The sequence below is a fragment of the Miniopterus natalensis genome, chromosome 21 (assembly GCF_054644295.1).
Source record: "Miniopterus natalensis isolate mMinNat1 chromosome 21, mMinNat1.hap1, whole genome shotgun sequence".
In the NCBI taxonomy this organism is placed as follows: Eukaryota; Metazoa; Chordata; class Mammalia; order Chiroptera; family Miniopteridae; genus Miniopterus; species Miniopterus natalensis.
In genome coordinates, this window is record NC_142101.1 from 3,651,103 (window position 1) to 3,676,738 (window position 25,636).

Genomic DNA, 25,636 nt, shown 5'->3' on the forward strand with positions numbered 1-25,636 from the left:
TGAGCTAACTTAATCTGGAAAATTGTGTCATCTCATCCCTTTTTTGTCCCCACGGTACAGGAGGTCTTTTAGAGACTATGTGAAATTCTAATACCATCTTTGTTATTACATGAGTTTGAAGAGTAAATATTCCTACTATTCTAGTGTTCTTTGAATTCAGTCTTAAGAATAAAAATTAGTTTTTATGTTAAGAAGGCTTTACACATGTGATGTGCCGAGAGGAACAGAGAAAGCCCGTAGCCTCTCTGTGCGGGGAGGGGACTGCGGAGCCCTGGCAGCAGGACACTCCATGGCCGCCCACCCGGGAGCCGTGGTTTCCGGTGCTCTGGCAGGCGCAGCCATAAAGCCACAGTGGGTCCCCAACAGAACGCCCGAGGGACAGCACACCCAGGGCCACTTGTGTTCCAACAGTCACAAACACTAGGCCTCGTAGAACTTTTTTAATGAAAGAAACAAAACATAACAAATCCAAAAACATAAATTAAATGCTTGTTGCAGGACATGAACAGTGGTCAAAAGGAAAGGAAATGGGGAAAAAGAAAAGTTGAAATTTTGTTTCTGTTTTGCTGCTTGTAAGGAAATAAAATAGAAACCGTGGGCACAGACAAATGAAACCAACCTCCTAGTGAGAGATGAGAGAGGAAATAGTGCCGCTCTCACTGGCTGTTTCTGACCTGGGGTGATGGTGGTATTCAGTCCTGCTCTGGCCAACAACGGGCGGGAGACCCGGTAAATTAAGCCTGGACCACCACTCCCCCGTGGGAGCTGATATGAGCAGCGACTAACGAATCCCGAAACTGTGTTCAGGGCCTTTGGGACACTCGGTAATAACTTGAAGGAAAAACAAAAGATTTCTAATTCCAAGACAGGGAAGTCAGACTTTGACCAGAGAATCCATTCACTTTTGGGCATTTTACAGCTGGGACACGCCCTGGACTTCAGGGCGAGAGGCAGGCCTGAGACTGAGGCTCTGAGCTCTCCACCGGGCCGCAGGCCAGGTATGGTGACTGCTGACACAAACATGAAGAAATTTTCCTTCATTTTCAGAAAACCTAAGCGATCTGTGGCTGGTGGTTTTCCTTGAGGGCAGCTCACACAACTAAGTTACAGGATGGCTGATACCTGTTGATGGAACCTACACATTCCACTGCCAAGCAGATAACAAAATCACGCAGGACCCACAGCACCAGCAGCAGCATTATAAAGTGTCTAAATGATCATTTTTAAAATACAGCAAGAAATACGCACTAATTCTTTCTCCTATTGTATAAAAATATACAGAGATAGAGAGATTAGTAAATTCTAAATTACTTCAGAAAGGCAAGTGGACTACAAATGGCAGATGGCAGGAAATTTATTTTTTGCAGCAAGATTGGTTTTATAGACGACCCAATGTTTCAAAACTAATATACTGATAACTCCAAACCAGATCAAACAAAAACAGATAAACACAGAGCCTTACAAAAACTAAGTGAATTTAAAAATCAAACATAGAAGTATAAAAACAAATCAAAACAAAAAATATCAAGGATTTTTCTTAATAAATATGAATGGGCAATAGGTATTTTTGCTTTAACTGCACCGTGTACTAATTTTTCTAATTGATACCCACATGTATTTAGAGAGAGAAAAACTCTAAGATCATGCAGGTCACTTTTGTGCACATGAAAATTAGGTGATCAGAGTCATCTAAATGGACATTACTCTTCAATTTCTTTCATTAAAGAATCTGCACTTGCAAAGATGTCTGGACCCATGAGGTACAGGGGTAACTGCTGAAAGGGACACAGCAGGGCAGCAGTGTCCTGCAGGGTCCGAGAGCCTGACTGTGGAAGCCACGTTCTCTAACTTGGCTCATCCGTGTGCTTTCTCATTTTATGGATAATTCTTTTATAAGGATCTTTTTCTGCTACCCAACCAGGGGGAGGCCCTGGCTGTAGGTGGGAAACAATAAGGAAGTTGGATGTGGGTGTGACCTGCGTGGGTGTCCCATTAGGGGCTTTTTCATGAGTTACAGGAGCATTTTGTCCACTTAAAGAAAACCCTGCAGCTCTCGGTACTGAAAGGTAACTGGTAGCTGACTCATTTCAGGACAGGAGGGGGAGCGGGTGGCCCTTTTAGTGTGAGCCATCAATACCTGATCCTTCCTCGGTCACCATCCCAAGTCCTTCCGCCTTGTTCTGTCGCTCGAAGGCGTTGAGGTCGAGGACACTGCAACAGGGAGAGACACTCAGAGGACTTAGAAAATGTTCCTTCTTCACAGGAGCTCATGTCTGAAAACCCTATATCCTGAAATGTGACCGGAATGCTAATGGATGCTGGGAACACGCCCATTCAATGCCCACCAGCTGCATTTCCAGGTGGCGGGCAAGCCTCTCCTGGGGGCCACGCAGAGATGGCCCGTGTGAGGTCAAACACAAGCCATCAGTGTCCACCTCGGGAGGACATTATGAAGCTGGCAGACACACTTAAGCGTAACTATAGTAACCTTGGAATAGCTTCCAGGTGGAGCGCTCATTACATAGTGTGTCGGGGGCCTTATCAGATGCTGTCTGAATGACTCTACTTGCCTTGAAAATAGAAAGTAATTACCATAAACTAGTTGGCTAAGGGCCACTTATTTAGGAAAAATGAGAAATAGTCTACAAGCTCCCAGGTAAAACTAAGCAGAATACTTTTTTTCTCTTTTAAAAATCATGCACCCCTCATTCGTTTTCACAATGCATATTAATTCTCCAAGGTCCCCACTTAAGCACAGGGAGGATTATTTTAACACATATTAACACTGAGTAATTTAGCAATTAAAATGCTATTAGCACCTAACAAGCAGGCAGAAAACAAGACAGTAACTGTCGCCCCCTTTGAGGAGTGCTGGGTCACGGAGACCCCCAACAGGAGCCCGGGCGCCGGCCGGCTCACCTGCAGGACTGCATCAGGCCGGCCAGGCTCTGGAAGAAGCCTACGTCCTTCTTGTCCTTCAGGTAGTCGAGCATCTTCTGCAGCAAACACATGAACAGCACGGCCAATGAGCACAACTCTTGTTATCGTTAAGAAAAAAACAACAAAACCACGCTTCCTACTCTGAAATAAGACAAGATAATATTCAGTGCATACGGGTACCACTACTGTCACCTTTCCCAGGAGGCGGTGAGGGCACGGCCAAGGCAGGGAGCAGGCGAGCTCCACGACCACCAGCAAGCCCCGAGCCCCGGGCAACCATCCTTCTTTCTTGGGACGCAGGCACTGCAGGCCCACGGGGCAGAGGCCCACCTGGACGCCAGTCACAGGCGCCCCCAGGAGCGAGCTCCCCAACCAGCACTGCGGCCCGAGAGCCGCACGGATGTGCTGATGGCACAGAGAGAAGTCAGTTTCTACGGCCAGGCCTAAACCAAGAAGAGGCGGGAATCCCTCCCTGCTAACTTCCTCCTGTTGGGAATGATGTCCAGATTCTGTGGTTCCCGCTGCTAGCTTATGGTTACCTATCAAAATGGAGCAGCTATTTAAAAGGTGGGTAAAATGTGTCGGAGGTTTCAAATGAGCACATACAAGATGAAAAGATGACAGAGGGCACTGCAAAGCTTCTAACATAATGAAGGTGCTGCTCTTCTCCGAATTCTGAATACAGAATAATTCCTATGATCAGTGCTCTTTAAACAGGGCTCAGCTAAATTGTCAACTATTTGGTAATAATCTTTTTTCAGGAATCAGAGTCAAATGTAATATAAAATTAAATATGTAAAGGCTGCATACACACACACATATGAATATATAGTATATACATGTGCACAAATATATACCTATATAGACATGTATGTACACACACAACATATACACCTATACACACATGTATATACACACATAACTATATACATGCACATGTATATATACATATATACATTTACACACATATACCTAGAAATGTATATGTATACATACACATACACCTATATACACACACATATGCAAATATACACACATATAGCTATATAAGCACATACCTGTATATATATACACATACATGTAGCTATATAAACACATATCTGTATGTATTTACACACATACCTATATACACACATGTACCTATGTACACACATGTCTGTATATGAACACATACCTACACACACATGTAGAATACATGCATACACCTACCATGTGTATGTACACACACACCCACACATTTGAACACAAAGAGGTGCACGAAAAACAGCCATTTGGGGAGGGTGGTGATGTTACTGATCTAATAAAACATGAAGCACTTATTCATCACTGGTCTTTAAAACGAAAAGCACATGGCTTGGAGCGCCAAAGGGAGGGGCAGCAGATGTATCTAACAGTTTAGAGCAAAAAGAAAAGCTGTGTAAACAACAGGTACACACAGCGTGGGCAAAAGTAGGTTTACCATTGTGAGTATGCAGAACAGAGTTTATTCTTGTATTAGTATGTGTTAATTGTTGTATTATTTTCCATATAATCTCTCGAGGCTCCTTTTGGCTGCAAGAATTTCTGACTATGTATACTATATAATTAAGCTCTTTTAAAGTAAAACATAAGGCAAGAGAAATGATTTTTTACCAAATACTGTGGAAAGATTAGTTTTCCTTTGTCTAAAGTCATGCAGTAATTTACTATGGAAACCAAAAAAAGAACATCTATAAATGAGATGGGAAAAGTATCTTTGTTTTCACTAACTTCTGAAACTCAGCATTCCTTTCAGCTATTAGCCAAGCAGCTGCTCAGCAGGACTAGCAGTCCCTGTCTTGTAACTAAGAGAAATTCCAGGTATTTTCAGAGTACATTACAATCACTACTGCTGTTTTAAAATGTTTAGATTCATCATTTATTCTCAATATTTACTAGACCGAGGACCAGATCTTTACTTAATGAGCTCATAAGGAAACACATGGGCCTTTACCCAAAGCCTGCTGTATATTTGATAACCACACTTTGACACATTGGGCTTCTTTGTCAAGAACCCTGAGCAATGTTACTTTGTTTGTAAACATTGCCCTGACCAAGTTCAGAGGCCTCACTAAACCCCAGCAGCATTAAAAAGCAAAAGCCAAGAACCGTGGGTTAGACTGTATCTGTGTTCTCTTCTAGACTTAAAATGTAATGATTATATCCACAGAGCAAAGTACACAATTTGAGAAAAATGCACAGATGAGCTAGTTTTTCAGCTATTCTGTGTTGTTACTTAACCTAGTCCAACTTCACCAAGTTTCCTCTGCTTCACTTTTCTTAGACTTCAAGATCTTCTAGAAGCATATCATGCCCTTCCCCACGGCAGCAACTCTGAGGTTCACAGCAACCTGGGGTCAAGCATTCCAAGGTTTTCACTGGCCTTCCTTTCCCTCTGTCACGGGAGCCCTTTACCTGCCTCACACAAACTTGCCCAAGAAAGAGCAGTTATTAGTTCCACGTTCATAAACCATTCTTGCTCATACAGAAGAAGCCAAAATGTAAAAATGAGACAGATTTTAGCTTTAGAATAACACAATCTACTACTTAAGCTATGTTTTGTCTTGCTGTTTCTCAACTGGCATATGAATTTTTCCCGAGTTTAGGACAACACTATAGGCCATGTCAGTGATGTCCCCAAGGTGTGCAGCACATGACCTGTGACAGTCTGTTTCTTACAGTCATTTTTAACAAACTCATAGACGTTGTCCTTCAGGTGGACATACAGATGGCACCCTCTGTCGAAACTGGTTGAAGTTATTAAAATCCCAGCCCAAATCATGTCTAACTTTTAAACAGAACATAGTTCAAAACTTGGTTGGGAAGGATTTTTCTCATTTCTTGGGAGACCAGAAAGAATTACAACTGAAGTAATTCTTGACAGAGCGTCCTGTTTCCATGTTAACCTAGGAGCAGGCTTCATACCAAATACATAGCAAAATCCAGAATCACTTAGCAGAATCACTTTACAGGAGCCGTAACATGAGAAAACACGTTACCCAGCAAAGCCCAGGTCAGAACCAGTTTCTCACTGTGAAATAGACCAGCCATAGTGCTGACTCGGTCGTGTGAAACGCAGCCAGGTGACACCACACACTGTGACTTAAGACTCTACAGGAGTTAGTGCCCACGTGGGCAGTTTAGTGTACCTAGAGGATATTTAGATGCTGAGACACGATGACCATAAAATAAAGACACATTTAAATAGAAAATGAAACACTGTACAATTGATAGTGCTTGTAGGATGACTGACGCAGTCAACAGGAGGACTAATGGTCCTTGTTTGCAAAGTGAGTGTGAGCGGCTGAAGGCCTCACCTGCTGCACCGTGGAGTTCCCGCCGTTCAAGACGGCAATCCCGAGTTTCAGAGTGGCAGCCACCATTGGGCCCGTTTCACCTTCAAAATATAGAAAGAGAGTTCCTTAAGTCACTTCACCTGCTGCAACAACCTGTTCTACCTCAAAATGTGCACTTTTAAAATTATTACCACCCCTCCAAATCTCTATAATGTGGAGGGGACTGACTTATACACCAAAAAATATTTAAAAAGTGATGATGCATATTATGCCATCAGTGCTTTTCCAAATTCTGTGTAATACAGACAAAGCTGATACCATAGGAGGACAAAAAAAATGTGACGAAACAACTGATTTTGAAAAACGAAGACCTAAAATGATTAAAATTCTAAACTATGCGTATTAAAATAATGTTGGGATTAATATAAGCCACTTAAAATTTTTCTTAAGGAAAACTTCCCTCCCACCTCCCTCAACAATATTATGTTTCAGCAACTTTTATCATTTCATCACTTTTACCCTAATATGTTATAGTTTTGCTTTATGAGGGTGACTAGTCAAAATTTTTGTTATTAAAATAATAATGGCAAAATTTTAAACTCAACTAGTTGACTATTCTTTAGTATATTTTAGGTTACCCACTTCTGTTTATCTTAGACATAATCTCCTATTTACAGAGTGCACCGCCATTAATTTTCCATTCCATTACAAATTATAGCAAAAATGTTTTCAAAAAGAAAATATTACTAATGTAAGAAAAATCATCCTCAAATGGCTGGCTACTAAAAAATATACTACTTTTACTTTGTTAAAAAGGACTCGCTTTCAAAGTCTACATTTGTATCAAGGGTCTGCAAACTGTGGCCTAAAGGCCAAATGCAGCTTTGTCATGGTTTTGTAAATAAAGGTTTATTGAAACAAAGCCGCACTGTTTGCTTATGTAGTGTCCCTAGCTGCTTTCCTGCAGCTGTGACAGAGACTGCACAGCTGTGCAGCTCCCTAGAGCGTGTCACAACAGACATTCCAAGACAAGACTTCTTAAGCAGAAATGAAACAAATCTTTAAATAAGACTCTGAAAAGAGTCACAACTGCACTGAGTAAATGAGGGCTCATCTCACATTTGTTAAGTCACTGACCTGGTCTTGACCCAGAAATTTGAGACTAGGTAAGTTGGTGGAATTGACCTCAGGAAGCCCTGGGGCGGGAAGCAGAGATGCTTGAAGGGGAGATGCAGGGAGAGGAGATGGGAGAAGGGGCCGTGGGGGAAGGGGAGATTGGGGAAGGGGAGATGCAGAGAGAGGAGATGGGGGAGGGGAGATGGAGGGGGAGGGGAGATGGAGGGGGAGGGGAGGTGGGGGAGGGGAGGTGGGGGAGGGGAGATGGGGGAAAGGGAGATGGGGAAGGGGAGATGCACAGAGAGGAGATGGGGGAGGGGAGATAGAGGGGGAGGGGAGATGGAGGGGGAGGGGAGATGGGGGGAGGGGAGACGGGGGAGGGGAGATGTGGGGGAGGGGAGATGTGGGGGAGGGGAGATGCACAGAGAGGAGATGGGGGAAGGGGAGATGCGGGGGGAGGGGAGGTGATGGGGAGGGGAGATATGGGGGAGGGGAGATGGAGGGGGAGGGGAGATATGGGGGAGGGGAGATGGGGGAGGGGAGACGGGGGAGGGGAGATGCAGGGGAGGGGAGGGGAGATGCGGGGGAGGGGCAGGGAGGGGCGGTGCGGGGAGAGGGGGTGGGGAGGGGGTGCAGCGAGGCCTCGCGGGCTCACCTTTGCTGGCGCTGATGGTCTGCAGCACCATCTCGGCGGCGCCGCGCTCGTGCAGCCGGGCTTGCTGGTACAGAAGCTTTTGCTTCTCCATTTCTTTTTCCTGAACACAAATCCCAACCATTTAAGTTGTGGCGGTCAGTCAGCAGGGCAGCTGTCTAAAACCACATTTTAGTCACCTCTCCATGTATGGGCTCTATGACAACATTATGGACCATTTCAACACCAACATTGTTATTATACAGAGGTTCACATATTGGACTCAGTTTTATTTCAACTGTTTATCAGGATGGACTTGTTCAATTTTAATGACTTGATCAGTCCCAAGCCTGCAGCATAGTTTCGAAGTGGCTGCACGTCGCCATCGAAACTTGCACGTTCTGAATTGTACATTTGTGCATGTTTGTCCCGTTTTGAACAGTCTCCGTGTCATGGCCATAACTTGATACTGCTCAGCAAATGGCTCGAGTGGCAAGGTATCACTGAGTGACCGAGAAACGCTGGCTGAGACGGGTTGGAGTTTAAGCAAAATCGAAAGCTGATATGGATAAAAAGTGGGCTTCCACTAAGTAGCGGACTTATGAGACAGATCTCCCCAGTGCCCCAAGGAATAAAGAAGCCATGTGCCTTTATATTTTGTACTCTCTGGTGGCAACAAACACACTGCATGGTGCTGCTGAGGCAATGGCTGGAGTTTGCTCTGTTCCACTCAAACTACCACCGAAAACATAAAGAAGAAAAAAATAAAGAGAAAATATAAAGGCACAGCAGGTTCCAGGCCGGAAGGAGCGTCCACTTGAGCTGTCAGCTCGCTGGAGAACCGAGACGGGACGAAGCAGCACAAGTCGCAGAATGCAGTTGCATAGAGCCCTGTGACAGCGAGCCCGCGGTGGCGCGGGGAAGCTCAGTCATGGGACATGTCAGCGTCATGTCCGTGAGCACAACGGCCAAAACAAGGTGACCGCAGAGCAGGAGCCGCAGCAAGGGGCCACTTTGCTGCCATAAACTTTCCATCCAAAGTACGGAAACAGACACTGGAAGATGGAAGAGGTTTGAAAAATGAAGGCTTGCTGCTTACAGAGTATGAAAACCAAAGTAAACTGAAAGGGGGCGAATGGGCTCAAACAAACGAAAAGGAAACCTTTGAACCAAAGCAACCGACACAGACAACGCCGTTACCAGAGAGTTCTCGCCGATGCTGGCAAAAGGGTTTCTTAAATCTTTGATAATATCGTGCTGCGAAAACAAAATCGATCAGGGGTTTTCACACTACGGTTAGAGCTCCTGCGGTGAAGTTTTACTGTTTCTTAAGTTATGTGACAGGCCCGAATGGAAGCAGAGAACAGAAAAAAAGGCAGCTTTGCTCTGTGGTAGCCATGCTGACACCTAGAAGGTTCGCCTTCATGTTTAAACCTCTTCCTGTGAAGAAACAGAACAGAAACGAAACCACACGGACACGAAACCACAGGCCGCGCGACAGCCGCAGGACGGGGAGGAGCCCCCGGCGGCCGCGCCCGCTCCCTCCAGGCCCGGCCACCCGCCGCCCCCGAGCCACCCCCGAGCCGCTCCCGGCGCCCACGGCTCCCGTGAGCTCCGGTAAGACGGCGGCAAGAAGCCATGGGCTTAGGAACCGCTCTGTCCCTGTCATCAAGGCAGAGGCGAGGGCGTGAAAGAGGTCGGCTCTTTACTGACCAGCAGAACATAGAGACAGTCATGAGGACACCCAAGGAAAGACAGCACACCAAAGATTCTCGAGGGAGAACAAAACCCAACGGCAACCTTCGCCAATCTGCTTCCAGAGTAGGCAGAGCGGCCCGAAGACCTGCCAGACCACCAGCTCGCACAGGGCACCCAAGGCCCAGGGTCCTTTCCAGTAACTTAAGTCACGTGGGACGGAGAGGTGCAGGAGGGTCAAGAAACAAGGTCAAGTTGTCTTCTTTAAAAAATAAACTCTGGGCAAAGATCACTCTCATCGTTCTTCTACAGCATCTAATTTCTATAATAGTAACTATTTCAGGGGTGATGAGGACACTCATTTGAAAACAAATATTGAACCCAGAGGCAGGAGGGGTCATACGTCACCGAGGGGTCAGGGTGGCCTCCCCAAATCCCCCCAGTGGGCTGGGTTAGGGGCTCTCCCTTCTCAAGATCTTCAACATCATTCTTTCAGGTGCTTGACCCTTTGACAAATGCTTCTCAGTATATACTTTAATCTTGTTGTCGGAAATTCTATCACAATATAAAAAATAAAACCCTCACAGCTAGACCAGAAGTTTTCAGACAATAAAATGATAGGTTAGGTGTAAAGAAAAGAATACTTTCATTTCAAATTTACTGCAGATTTGCTTCTTTAAGCAAATTGGAGATAATCTTTTAAAACTATCTCACTTAGGGAAATCCACTCCAAAGTACCTTTTTAAAGGTAGGATTCCCGCCCCACCCCAGGTTCTGCCTAAAACTGCCAAAGGGCCTTAAATTAACATTATTCCTTCAACCTGCTGTTTAGTCTTTAAATTATTCCAAGGTTACAAGGAAAGGTTAAGCGGGGTAAGGAAAAGAGCAGCCCCAGTTTGAATTTTCTGTCATACAAACAGTTCCACTCCCAAGAGTATTAGCTGTTTTCCTACAAGATTGTTATGGGTCTTTTCAAGGTCAAGGGGTTCATAAATCAGACCACGATCACATCACAGGGTGAATGGAGAACTCAGCATCGTGGTTTGCTTTAGAATAACTGCGGCCTGTCATAAAGTTGCTAATATCCTCCCCCTCGGTCTGACAGAGCTCACACTTTCAGCACCGATGGGGGAAAGGGGCGGGCCTCAAGAAAACCTCCCATTCTGTTCTTCAACAACTTTATGAGAGAAAAAATCGCTGCAACAAAAAGAATCAATTACAACCGTCCCTCGCTACTCGATGGAGAAAATCATCTATCCCCACAATGGAGACGAACAGGAATTTTAAACCAGGGCAGCCTGATGACAGCAAAATCATTCACACTGAGGCTGAACAACCTTCAGGATGCTCGGGGGGCATCCGGGCAATGTGCGCACCACAGGCGAGGCCACACAAGCCCCGTGGCCTGCGTCTCTTTTCTTTGCCTTTCCTACCCTACGGCAACTGCTGGCAAGGTTCTCAGGCTCTCCTACAACGAATGTGGGAGCTAGTTATAATGCATGTGGACGTCCAGGAGCTGAGCTCGCTTTAAAAATACTTCTCATCAGTTAATGTTATAAATATTTCCCAATTACACATTAACATTAAATACTCTTATCTGGCATCTTAAATTTAGTCATAACCTACAAGGTAATGTTGACCCTCAATATTATAAGGAAAAAAAAGATTGAGATATAGATGATTCAACTAGATAACTATGAGGACAAAGATGAAAGGCAGTGAAGTGGGGCCAATAATTTTGTTTATAACACAAACAGGCCAACAGAGACTATGGGAAAGAAAAGCATACGCAAGGGCACCTTCTCCACTTCACTGAACTCTGTTCTCCGTCCCAGCTTCTGAGGCTGTAGGCTGGCTACATCCTATAGAGCTGACTCAGTGCTAAGACAAAATTATAACCTTGTTTAATAATAGAGGTTCCCCAAATCTTTAAGATTGAAACTTGATTTTTTAAAAATTAAATGAATGCATGTGAAATTTCAAGATGTGGAACACCTTGAGGAAAGTGGCCATAGCTGCTTTGTTTATTTGTTGTTTGTACCATGATGCCAGTACATATGCACTGTGCATCCAGTGCAATTACCTGCACACAATAAATATTCAAGAAAATGTGAGTGAATGAAGGGCTAAATAATGCGATATGATGCCCTATGTACAATTAATGTAAAATTTTACAAATGTTAACTTTTCATTGGAAGAGTTACAAAGCCATAAATGTGAAAAAAATTATCTGGCTTACTCTCAGTACATAGTCAGAGAAGTCTAGAGTTATACCCCAAAATTCTCAAATTATAGTCTTTAGCTCATTTAATTCTCTCTGTGGCTGAACTATCAAACAGCATATCACCTTCCAGATTCTATTTTTATAAGAGGAGCATAGTTGCTAGTGCTCTCTCTTTAAAATAAATAAATAAAGGAGAAAAAGTGTGATTTTCCACAAAGCGAACTTTGTTTAAATGCCAAAGTTTTACTAATAATATCTTCCCAGAGACAACAAAAACACTATATAAGAGAGATGCAGTTTGACTAATGTTTGAGGTGCTGTGGAGGTGACCTCAGGGCTTATTTCCTCCTGTGCCTCACTTAGTTGCATTTTGGTTGGAAAATTGTTTCCCCTGGACTCAATACGTTTAGAACTAAATACTATGCTGAAGTGATAGCGTCCCGCTGAGTAGAAGCAATTTTCTGTTAGGGTCCTGATGACAAAATTCATACCACACCACAAGTGGCTTCATTAAAACCAGAGGTTATCAAATTAGCAAAGTTAGATGGACGTATTATTAGAGGGAATGTGGTTTGTCCTGAGCTCAACGTTGGCTTATAACAGCCTTCATTTACTTGTTTGTTCTTTAAGCTTTAAAAGCACCGGATACTGCCTTGGACACAGAAAGGAAGGGCTGTGAGTCCCACTACTGCAGCCTGACCAAGGACAGTGTACGAGCAATGAGGAGACTGCTAACCTCTTAACCACGGAAGTGGTTGGTTAGATCACAAAGGTGCCAGAAGGTCAGCTAGTTAGTGGGAAAAGGCAAAGTTAGAGTACAGTTTATCATGGATAGATCATAACAACTCATTACTTGGACTCAGAGATCTCCCAGTGCCAGTACTTCCAAAGTTTATAATTCTGGTTTTTACAAATGGTGTATTAATCCTACCCCAGATCACCTTGAGAACCAGTTACAGTCCAAGGACTGGGTTCAGTCTCCGACTCCCGGCATGTGTCCCTGCTTAGCTGAGGGAAGGACTTCCCTGGAGACTGTCCTAAGAATACACAGTCCCCCATCCTCAGGCATTTGTATTCGTCCAATGCCAGGCCATCTTCTGATAAACTTTATTGTATAAATTCTCAAATAAATTCTCTAGATGGTCTACTTCTGTTCATATAAAAACAAAACCTGATTTTCAAAAAAAAAAAAAAAAAATCCAGTAAAAATTACTTTCACTGAATTGCTAAGGACCTTTTAATTACATAATGTATTGTCCTCTTTACAAAGATCTTCAGGGAAAAATGCTTCAGAAATTTTTGTTTCTCCCAAACAAGAAGACTGTCTTCATTTTACTAATACAGTAAACTATTAAAGGTCTGTGCCTTCAAGTTGGCTCCTGGAAAACTGGGAATCAGTAGTGCGAGCAATCTGCACTCATCAGCAGGACTGGTGCGGGTTTCCGGCTGAGCCTCCCTCCTGGAAGGCTCCACTTCATGTCCCTAAACCCTTTCTTCCCTCGACACGTCTCCCCTTCATCTGACTGCATTGTGTATAATTGTGTAATATTATAAGTCCCAAATTAGGAAAAGGCAGAGATACATATATATGTACAGAAGCTAGACCTTATTTTCTATAAAACATTTACTGTGACATTCCTATTCTACAGAACCAAGGGGTTTATTTTCCTCCTCAACACTCCGCCAAAGAACGGAAGAAAACTAAAGAAAATGCATATGCTTCTAGCAGTATTTAAGCATTTAGAAGAATTACGAAATTTCCCTGAAAATGAAAAGAGCTGCTTCTTTCACAGCAAATCAGATCATTTTAAAGGTGATCATGACCCTGAGGCTATCCTGTTCAAGGCTCTCAGCTCACAGTAGAAGGTGAGGTGCGGAGCAATTAAATGTGACCTGCTGCAGGTCCCAAGCCAGCACTGGGGGAGCGGCTCCCGCCCGGGCAGTGCTGTGCTCGCCACCCTGCTGGTGCTCCGTGACCTCCGGAGCTTGCCCTCCGTAGGGAAGTGCAGCTGACCGAAGGTAACAATGGCAAATACACCAAGAGCTCGGCAATGCCCTGGCGCCTCACCTGCATTAACTAAGTTAATCATCATCACAATCCTCCAAAGTAGGTACTATAATTAGCCCCATTTTACAGACAGGACAACTGAGGCTTAAGATCACAGGTGCTGGAGCTGGGATTCAAGAACAGGTGGCCCATCTCCTGCCCTCTTCACGTCTCCCTGCATCCCACTTACTGTATATGCTACGGTCAAGCATAAGCTTCCACTGGGGTTATTTTAAAAACAAAAGCACATTAAAGTCAGATTACTGTGCACGTCAAGTGTGCACAGCTGCATGTTCAAATGTATGCCCGCTATAGAGTTTGCCCTCTGGGTCCACACACAGGCACACACTGCCATCTGGGACACAGGGCTGTGCTTGCTGGGAACTTTCCTCATCCCAGGACCAGCCCCCTTCTCTCCAAGCCTTGGCAACCTGCCTTGCTTCTGAGCAAGAGGGGCCCTAGAAATGACTCAGAGCATCACTGTGGCTATGACAGTTGGCCGGTGCCACACCACTACTCACTAAGAAGCCCCCACTGATGCACTTGGAGAAACTACAATTCCCCCCCCTCCGCAGGCCGGACCCAAGCGGGCTCTGGCCTCCCAGGGATTGCGCGGGAAGGCTGGTTAATACCAGCAGGACGCAGGAAGGGACTGACTCCCTGTGACTCCTTGGAGGTAGGGGGTGGGGCGGGCCGCAGATGCAGCGCTCGCCCGCCCTCCCGGGCGCACAGGGTCTGCCGGGGGCAGCCCGCAACCGACGAGCGGCCGTGGCCAGCCCAGGTGCACTGCCTGTGTCTCTCTGTCCTTCCCGGTGTGGGGCACCTCCGCTCACTCACACTCCCTGGGACTGCAAGACCCCAAGCCCAGTGAAGTGTTAGCACATAATCTCTTCACTCTGCTTCCTAGGGAACCTGGGCTACAACATGAGGGCTTTACTTGCAATTAACAATTTCGTTATATAAAAATGCAGCTGGCCGGTGGCAGTGACAGGCATGAGTACTAGAGAACACTGGCCATCACAATTCCTCCCCCTTCCCCACAGAGCTTGCACAGCAGCAATTAAAAATTGTGCATTCTCTTGAGAGGAGAAATAATTTGTTCAGTATTTTATATACATAGCTATGTCTTCAGTGTTTTATATTTAAGAGTTAATTTTTTTGTTAGATTCAGGAAGCCTTCTAATTCAGACTGCTGTGTCCCTAGGAAAGAAAGAAACCCATTCAAAGATCAATTTGTGTAGCTATTAGGGTACATCTTACAGCCACTTTATTCTTGCAGAATGTATTAAAAATAAAGGATTCTATTCAAATTTAGATCATTGGAGAGGCAGATAAAAGGGCTGTTATCCCTGGGTGGAGCTACGGAACGTCAGTCTGTGAGACCGTTTGAACCTAAATCGGCTCTTCCCTACTTAACGGTGCCCAGGGTGGCTGCGAGCCGGGTGCCTCAACAGGAACGATGTCTCACTGTTCCCGAGGCCCGGGGAGACCATGGAGTTAGTCTCCTGTTTTTATCACCGAACGTAAACTCTGCCACAGACAATTTAGTGTTTAAGACACAAGAACTCTCTGTAATCAACAGTGCAGAGTAACAGGACCTCAGGGATTCATCAGAAAACTCAGCGCAAATGAGAAATCGGGCATCTGCCAAAGGATGTGCAACTTGCCCTATGTTTGAGAAAAATGTTTGAGAAAAATGTTCTCGAAGGCAGGTTAATGCTCCATCCCTCCGGCTTCCGCAAGGCCCCACTGTCATTAATTTAGGCCCTTCGGTAAGTAATAAATCTGCCTTATGGCTCCCTAATGTTCCACAGAAACACTTTCACCGCATTATTGCTTCATCTCACTGCCTCAGGTCCTAGAGAATGGACAAGAATAACCATCTAGAGAACGGTTCTCTGTATTTTGCAAAATCATAGTTGAAAACGTGGTCCACTCTAGTACCAAAGCTCCTCATGATCTCGGTGGGCAAAACCCAACATGCTCAGAGATATGAAGTTATCTGACTTTAAACATCATCGTTTATTATTTATTATTATTTGCTTTGGTTTATAAAACATTCCAAACTAAATAAAGCATCCAACCGCAGTGATGAACATTCCAGTAACTGCCAAATGTTTCTTCCCAGTCAATTTTAACCTCTTTATAAGATTTAACTGTCTTTTAAAAAAATTTTTTTTAATTGATTTTAGAGAGACAGGAAGGGAGAGGGAGAGAGGTAAAAACATCGATGAGAGGCCTCGATCAGGTGCCTCCTGCACGCCTCTGCTGGGGATCGAGCCCACAACCCTGGCATTCGTCCTGACCGGGAATCGAACCAGGGACCTCTGTTCATGGGTTGACGCTCAACTACTGAGCCACATCAACCAGGCTCACCTGTATTTTTTAGTTTTAATATTGCAGTAGACTCAAATCTAAAAAAGCTTATATATATAATGAACTACATATTCAGTGAATTGTTAGATAGGTAGCTGTAGAAACAGTATTCTAGATGAAGCAGGGGAGTAAACTATCAAGTTCAACTGGGCAAGTTCAACAGGATCATACGAGTAAAATGTACATGTGATTGCGGAAGAAACGGGCCGGCAAACCCTTGGCATTTTGGTCCCCACCCTGTTTTCCACATTTCTTGAGCTTTACTTTATTCCTCACAGAAATTTTCCTTATGATGCCTCATTTTTAAATCTCAAATTATTTTTGTAATTCTAGATCAAAATGTTTTCTCTTAGCAAATGTTACAAGCACTTAGCTCTTCAAGATATTAAGAGGTAGAAATAATCCTCCCTAGACTGAAATGCTGAAATCAACGTTGAAATTGTGGACTATCATCTCCGGCACCAGCACACTGGAAAAGCAGACTTATTTCCATTGTCCCCAGGAATGCCATTTATCGCATCTGTTTTCATGTGACGAGGCTGCTATAAAACAGTATCAAGAGGCACAGGCCCTGTGAAGACCCTGCCAACAGTTCAGGGCTGGGCTCCTCTATCCCAGCCCGGGGTGCAGCTCACAGCTACCATGTAACGTAAATTTGAAGTGATGAGCTACTGAAACTGCAAGAAGAATAAGCCTGTCAAGGAAGGGATACCGAAGAGACCAACCGCACTGGAGCTAGACACTTCTAGAAGCACTGGAAGGCCTTATGTTACAAAAGAATCTGAAATGTTGGGTCTAACAAAAAGGTAAATGTCACAGAAACCAAAACTCAGACCCAGACAAATACACACACATACACAGTTTACCTTGCTGCGCTGGGATCCTGTGACCTTAGGAAGGGTAAGGACAGAAGCAAAACGGCAATAAACAATCGCTCTAAAGACAGCTGGTAGAGCACAAGAGGTTACACTTTCAGAAAATGCTACTTGCTGCTTACAACCCATTCTAATTTACCTCAGTTTCTTATCAGGAAAGATGGACTTGAGAACAGAATACACATACATTAGAAAAGATCATAGTGCCATAACGGAAATGAGCCTCAGGGCATCTTCCACAGCCAGCGACAGTCACAGGTGATTCTCAATTGCTTGCTTTGTGTTTCTTACACAGGGACTTCAATGCAGCGGAGATGCTCAGTCACTGCTCCCGAGAGGCACTCTGTTCGCCCCCCCGACACCCTCTCGTGGGTGCACTGTGACTAAGGACTCACTGCGGGGTCCGACTGTACTTCCGGACTTCTAGCTCAGAGTCCAGACATGTAAGTCAACAGCAAAATTAAAAAGAATCTAATCTATGCCCTTCCACTTAATTTCTTTTTGAAAATTCTAAAAACAAGCAAATAAAGAAAACAATAAATAAGGCGAGTGGTAGCTAACAAACACCTAGTTTTTCCCATAAAAAGCAAAAGTATGGTCTAAGGAAAGGCGGGAGTAACATTTCCTTTCCTTCTGGCTAGTTAATGTTGAGCAGTATCTCAAATTATGTGGATATTTAAAACCTGAAAGGTTTGAGAAAATAAGCATAAGCTAGAAGGTGGTCCTAGGAGACGGCACTCCTGCCTCATGCAAGCCGACTGCACCGTGTGTGCACCGCCCCATATGTGCAGGAATGAGAGACCGAACAGGGAAGGAGTCACAGGGGGCAAACCTCTGACTTCAATTCCAAAGGAAAATCAAAAAAAGGCTTCAATTAAAACTCAATATCATGTTGCTCTTCAGTGAGTATTTTCCTCATGAGCCTGTTGGAAATTTTAGGTCACGACATTCACCGAGATGAGACAATTTGAAGCCACCTCTGTGGGTCTCAGGAGCACTCATCCTGCACATATGGGCGTCTGATGGCTTAACTATCGTATGGTCCCGGGAGTTAACTGCAGCAACGGCAGGACTCGCACTGCCCACCCGGCTCCCACATGCAGTTCCTCCGCACAGTAAGCCAGGGTAAGCCATGAAGCGAGAAACGTAAGTGTCGGTTATAAGCCATGAGACAGGGCTTCCCCGTGGAGCAAGGCCAATCCAGAAAGACCCCTCTTACTTCAAAACTCTTCACTTCCTCTTCACCGTCGTCTTCCTCATCATGGCAACTCTGGCGCACGGCACCGTGGAAGGGGACAAAAGCCAGGAAGGAAGTTAGCACAGCGCACCGCAGCGTTTGCCCGAGCCGTCATCCGCGTTGTTTAAATACACGGATACCTCACGCACAGTAACCCCAGGTGCCATCGTCAATGACTCATGACCTAAAAGGGGGCCTTCCTGTGCTCTTACAGAGTTAGAGTGTTCATTACCCACACCGCACGTCCCATGAGGCATGGCGAGGCCAGCGTCACGCTGCACACACTGCTCACTCATGACTCAGGCCGCACGCAAGCTTAGGCAGCGGGCGTCACGTCCCCTCGGAGGTGCCGCCACTGCAATGCCCTGATCCAGGCACTGCACAGGAACTTGCAACAGCTATGAATTCAAATTAATACAGAGCAGTGTCCGTTAATTAAGATAAAACTTCTCATCACTTTTTAAGTTCATTGTTTATTGTATTTTGTCCAAGGGAAAAAAGTGAAAATGTAACTGCTAATACTTCTTTATATGTAAAAAGGAATGACTACTGTATTATTTTGAGTTGTTTCTCCAGAAATGAGATAGGCGTTGTGCTATCCATGCCCACGTCTGTCTACCCCCACAGCTAAAGTTATTTTTGGAGGCCGAGCGGTGAGGTTGGCAACAGGCTTCAGGACGCAGAGCGCCCGGCTCCAGCCTCGCTGAGCCCAGTCACTTGCTGTTTAGGCCAGGGCAAGTTCCTTGACCTCTCTGGTCTGGTGTCCTCACACTTCAGGTGGGAATAAGAAAAGATACCCAAGTCTTGAGCGGATCACATGAATTAATATGTGTCAATTGTTTGCCACTTAAGAGCAAGTGTCTGGAAAATAATAAGCTTTTAATAACTCCCCACCTACTATCACTCTGGTTTGGAATTAGGAGCATTATGTGGCCCAGACCCACGGCAGGAAGGAAGCTTCTGAAATGACTGACTAAATAAAATGAGGCCACTATGGACCAAGATGAGAGTGTGTCATGAGTCCAGAGCTGCGAGTAACCCAACTCTGTGCTCCTACACTTAAAACTAATCAGAGTAAATGAAACCTAATCAGAGTAAATGATGCCTTCCAAAGGTCCCACAATGGTGAAGGAAGACATGAGGGCAACGTCTCGAACTGAGTTCAAGTCTCAAGACCCAAGGCACAAACAATCACAGCGAATGCAACATGACTGCTGGTGAACTTGGAGGCCCTGGGCAGGCCACTGGCAAGCTCAGGCGCCAGGGTGCTGATTGTGAAAATGAAGCCAGCCTCCCAGACACGTCCTGCGAGGCCTGTGGTCAGTCCCAGCACCGCCCCTTAGACACGCGGGAGCACTTCCCAGTCGGAGCTCAGTGCTGAAGGAACTGGTCACATGGACAGAGGGATCTGACCCACATGATGGAGCTGAACTTTGAAAACAGGTTGGTTGTGGGCAATGGTCTGACACTAATCAGAGAAATGACACCCTGTGCTTAATTAGAAAGCACACCATTGTCGAAATACAGGCATGCCTGATAACACTCAACAGAAATCCATAAACGACATTAGATTGACAGGCAAGCACAAAAGGAAACAAACACGCCGCACCTCCTCCCAGGTGAACTTCTGCTCTCTTCCCCGGAGCATGTGCATCAAAGCCCTCTACACAGTTCTGCCAGCTGCGCTCACTGAGGGCACACGGTGAGCAGGTGACCAGTTCTCTCCTGCTCAAATCTCAGAATGAGACCCCAGTTCTGCCAGCTGCGCTCACCGAGGGCACACGGCGAGCAGGTGACCAGTTCTCTCCTGCTCAAATCTCAGAATGAGACCCCAGTTCTGCCAGCTGCGCTCACCGAGGGCACACGGCGAGCAGGTGACCGGTTCTCTCCTGCTCAAACCTCAGAATGAGACCCCGCTGGCCACGTCTTCTCCATTAGCTCCTGTGTACCCTCATGCTTAACGTTCTCTCCTGTTCTATCCACCCCTTAAGCTCCTTCTCTCTCCATCCTGTAAGCATCCATGTCCTTAGAGGCTGGGTCCGAGGCCGCCTCTCTTCTCACGCTGGCCCTCTGCAGGGTGACCACCGTGCCCATGGCACCACCATCTCCCCAGCTGCTTGGGCAGAAGCCTCTGAGGAGCCCTGCCTCCTCGGCCAGGGCCAGCCCCTCAGTCGCCTCCCGCTGTGCGGCGTGCAGGACATAAACACTCGGGACACATCACCCTTCCCCAGGCAAGGACCCCTCAAACCCTAGACTGGGCGCAATGCATTATGTGCTAGGTAACCGGTTTCTCCAGCACTGAGCGCCCTGCACGTTTTGCCGTCATTTGTTTAAACCGTCTTTCCCATCAGACAGAAAACCCCAAGACGGTGGGGTGTAGTCTCTCCTCACTCACCATGTCGTCTCCAACACCTTGACGCCCAGTGATTACTTGTTGACTGAATGCATGCGGAAAGTTAGTGAGCTCCCCATGAACCAATGTTAAAGGAGGAAACTGATTTAAATGTGATTACATTTCATTCATTTAAATCAATGATTACCTGTCAAGGAAGTTAGAACTGAGCTTCGCGGAACAAGTGGAAAGTTGGGGTGAATGCACCTCAAGAGTCTAAGGTTTAACAGCATTGTATACATACCGTCTTATCCTTTTTCAGATGAAATGATTTCCCTTTTTAAAATCACACTTTCAAACCAAGACTGACATGTATTTACCTTTGCCATAATATCTGCGTAAGCCATGTATAAATAGTCTTCCTCCAGGTTGCTATGGAAAACAAGAAAAAACATTGTTTTCCAAGTAGAAGGCTAGTCATATGCAGAATTACCATCACTTATAAAATAACCTGTATTTTTCAACAAGTATTACTTTTTAAAATAAAATAAACACAAAACTTAGGCAAAGTAATCATTCAAAAATATTGTAGCATCAGAAAGCAAAGAGCTCAGGCCTCCCAAACTGCAGTCCCACCTCACCTCCCAGGAGAGACCCCTTCTCACAAAATAAAGGGTCTATGGACTTACATACAAAAGCAGTAACTTTCACTCTCTTGAAACTATAAACGCTGAACAGGTAAATTTAAGTGAGGTGGGGGCTTTTCACAGCAGAAGTGATATTTGTCATTTGATGGAAAGACTCCCCAAATTATGATGCTACAAAATCATCATGGTGATTCTTAAAAATTAAGAAAAGTTTAAACATGTTTATATCTTTTTTTCAAGAAGTGTAGAAACCATTAATCGATGAAGAATGGCTTCCATAAAAAAATGACTCACGTGCAGAGTTATGTTAGCAGTTCTAACTTCAGCCATCAGAAAAATTCACTTAGGAGAAATGCCTCATTACCCGACAGTGCCAGGCGGAGCTGCTCTATGCTTAGGGACGGGATGACTGTCGGTGGGGAGACAGCAGGAGAGAGAAGTCCCAGAGAAGGACCGGCCGCAGCGGCAAGAGGGAGAGGGACGCATCATTCTGGCCTGATAACTAACTGTCCCCGGGGTCCTGCAGACACCATGAGGGACCTGGCAGAGGAGGCTCCTCCAGGAGGCAGGAAGGTGGGCACCAGGTTTAAGGCCTCTGAGCCGTCCCAGCAAGAGCCGTCTCCACAGCGGCCTGCGGGCGCCGGAGCTGAGCACATCTTATCAGCCCTAGAGCGCTTCTTAGTAACTCCACAGAGGCTTGCCCTCTGCGGCTGCGGTCAATTCATATGATCAAGACTGTAGGAGCCAAGACCAGTGGAGGGTGCCCTTAAACAGGCCTGGAAGAAACTTCCAGTTGAGATGGCGGCTTCCCCACCCCTCAGGTTTCCTAAGACCTGCGCAACGGCGCCACTATCCACCAGGACAGCTTGTCACTACTGGTCTCCATTGTTTCTGGTTCTGAAATTTGCTGTGAGCTCTTTTATTTACAAAGGCTATTTGTGATAAAGAGAAAAATCATTTTGAAAGAAGATTCAGAATCAACTACATCAGCTCATTACAAAGTTGCTAAGAGAAACCAGAGCAGACATTACAGCGCGACACTGAAAGTCACGGGCCGCGGGCGCGTGCCAGCCTGGCCCAGCCGCCACGGTCCCTCTCCAACCAGCCAGGTGGCAGACACCAAGGCGCACACACACTGCGCAGCGGCCCTGCGCTCACCCTCCTGGCTCGGGCGAGCCCCCCAGCCATACCATTTCTCCGTTAGGGCCGTTCGGCTGAACAGAAGGATGAGCTGATGCAGAGGATCAACTCTCCTCGTGCCCTCGTCTTCCTCTGGAGGGTCCGCCCCCGGTTTCTACAAGAGTCAAATTTTTAAGTTCACATTTCAATAAAATGGTCGATCAAATCCAGGAGCAACATGCGGGCTAAGAACAACTCCAAGTAAAGCCCTCTCTTCTGCTGTGGCCGAGTGTGTGCGCGAGTGTGTGCATGAGTGTGAGTGCATGGGCGAGTGTGAGTGCACGCGCACGTGTGTGAGCATGTGTGCCTAAGCATGCGTTCGTATGAGTGTGTGCGCGAGTGTGCACGTGGTGTGTGAGCATGTGAGGGTGTGCGTGACTGTGTGCATGTGTGTGTGCATGAGTGTGCATGTGTGCGTGTGTGTGTGAGTTTGCATGTGCATGGGACTGTGTGTGTGCTTGAATGTGTGAGTCTTACGTGAGGGTGTGCATGTGTCTGAGAGCATGTATGCTTAAATGTGTTTGTATATGTGTGTGTGTGAGTACATGTGAGTGTGTGCGTGTGTGTGTGTCAGTTATTTTTTACCATTTTCATTTACTTTTAAGACTTAAAAAATGTTTGTACTAATAGAACTTTCACCATGAGGAAAATTATTAAGCATTTTTACTGACTGTAAAATTAATTAATCCTGACTTTTTGCTGAATGACAATGAATTTTATATTTTCATTGACTTACCCACTCACACCGGTGTTTTCTCTGTAAATACACAATGTTCTTTCCTGGCTTTAAGGTTTAACGTTGCAGAAACCAGGTAGATTTTTACAATAGATCCAATATTCTATGGCTGTTTTAATTATAGAGACAATTTGAATTCATTAAAATACCTGGGGCCAATTGGGATTAGCTTTCATGAATTGAATTAGTTTATCCATTATATCCCTGATAATTTATGACAAAGAAATAACTTTTAGACAAGAGTGTTTTAACCTGAGAATCTTTAACCTCTAACTAGTCTGCAAAATTCTGTGGGTGAGCACGTTCGCCACTCGTCCTGAGAAGATGGCTTTGGTTAGGTTCTTAAACAGGAGCCGGCCTATGGAGGTGAACGGTGCTCCTGAGCCCTGCCCCTCCCAGGGCTGAGGACCCCTCGCCTTCGACAGCACGGACCTCACTCAGGCCCTGCCTGTGCCCTGTCTACCATTCTCAGCTCTGCATGTTTTCAAAACCAGCTACTTCAGCCCTGGCCAGTTTGGTTCAGTGGTTGGAGCATCGGCCCAGGGACTGAAGCGTCTCGGGTTCGATTTTGGCCAAGGGCATGTACCTGAGTTTCAGGCTCGGCCAGGTCGGGGCAGGTGTGGGAGGCAACCAATCACTGTGTCTCTCACATGGATGTTTCTCTCCCTCTCCCCCCTTCCACTCTCTCTGAAAAGCAATGAAAAAATATCCTCGGTGAGGATTGAAAACAAACAAGCAAAACCCAGCTACTTCTCATTCGCTTTTGCTAACCTTCCACTTATTTTTGGTGAGTAACTTTGGGGTTCAGCTTTCATAGTTTCATTCTGGTCCTGAGGAGCTTTGAGGATAAAAGAATAACAAAATCCTCCTTCTCAAAGTTTAGTTAGTAAGAAACCTGCATAATTGATCTTGAATTCTGAACTCTCCCCAAGCACTGAGCGCGTTAACCACTGAGAAGGAAGTTTCCTGCGGCCAACACGGGGGCCGAGGCCTCCCCCAGTGCTCCCTGGCAGCCGCTCACACCGTTAGGCCCGGCCCCTCACTTCACCGCCCACTGGAGACATACTGCTAAGTCTTCTATCAGTTTATCCTCAAAGTAGTGCTCTTCTGTTTCAATCCAGGACTTCTCATATCCCTGAAGAAAGAGATTGACGGCCCGATGCCTGAAAGAGAAGCACAATTTCAAGTGCACTGTTGGGTTTTTAATAAATTAAAAAGGCACTAACTAGGTGGTGCTTTATCACGGGATCTGTGCGCTAAATAAACACAAACGTCCCGTGGTGGCTGGGGCCGTCTGCCTGGACAGCGCACGGCTCTGGGATCACGCTGACCTGGTCCTAACCCTGGCTCAGCTGCTCCCAAGTTCATGACACTGGTCAAGTTATCCAACTTCCCAACTTTCCTTTTTCTGATTCATAACTAGGACAACCTCACACACTTCCGTTTTGTGGGACTTCAATGGGATAAAAAATATAAAGCACTGGGTAGATACTCATTCAGTGGGAGCTACTATGACATACAGTGGCTCTGGATAGACACACGGTAACTCTCAACAGAGGAATTACTCAGCGTCCAAGCCAACATCAGGCACCAGCTCGCAGGTGACAGAACCCAGTGTATCAGGTAAGCACAGGTGAGCACATCCCAAAGGTTCCACCCTGGAGACTGACGAGAGACAGGTGCCCAGGAAATGAAAGATGACAGCGAGCCCACCATGAAGGCAGGAGGTGTAGGTAATGTCCCAGAATGAGAACGAGACGTGCAAATGGATCACGTAAGGGAGCCCTTGGGGAGCATCAGAGGTGCTAAGATCAGCCAGCACCCTGGCAGGATGGGAAGCTGAGCTCAGCCACCAAGAGGGGCTACAGAGGCTGGGACGTGTGGCTGGGGTTACGGAAGGGCCGTGAAGCAGGCAGAGGACATGACCACTGGAAACCACCATGAACTCCTGTACTTGAGAGGCGTGACCAGGGAGCCCAAGCCCACAGGACACCAGAGGCACAGTGTGGCCTCAAGCAGCACCCGCGCTGGCCCTCGCTGCGCCGATTCCGCAGGGGAGGCTCGGCTCCTTCTCACGTGTACCTCAGTGTATTTGCTAGAAGCACCGGTTTGAGAAGCCCTGGAACTGGTATCATTTTGAAAACGGCATGTGAGAGAGTGGACAGCAGGCTCCAACAGGAAGAAGCGGCTCAGAATCCGGGCCCCTCAGCGGGCAGGAAGCACAGGCCAGGGCGCCGGGAGGTGGCGCAACGGGCAGGGTGAGGCAACAGGTCAGAGAAAACCACGA

The 25,636-nt window shown here is 46.0% G+C and overlaps 1 protein-coding gene across 2 annotated transcripts in view; it reads right to left on the reverse strand.

Moving 5' to 3' along the window:
* Positions 1-25,636, reverse strand: part of RYR2 (ryanodine receptor 2) — a 298,173-nt gene that overhangs the window by 55,185 nt on the left and 217,352 nt on the right. For both annotated transcript variants that reach the window (XM_087828993.1, XM_087828992.1), the window contains 8 exons: positions 24,416-24,512; positions 22,625-22,728; positions 21,168-21,219; positions 18,438-18,488; positions 8,026-8,125; positions 6,276-6,355; positions 2,920-2,996; positions 2,138-2,211 (listed from right to left, as the gene is read on the reverse strand). In XM_087828993.1, coding sequence (XP_087685119.1) covers positions 2,138-2,211; positions 2,920-2,996; positions 6,276-6,355; positions 8,026-8,125; positions 18,438-18,488; positions 21,168-21,219; positions 22,625-22,728; positions 24,416-24,512 — 635 coding nt within the window. The remainder of the gene's footprint in view (positions 1-2,137; positions 2,212-2,919; positions 2,997-6,275; positions 6,356-8,025; positions 8,126-18,437; positions 18,489-21,167; positions 21,220-22,624; positions 22,729-24,415; positions 24,513-25,636) is intronic.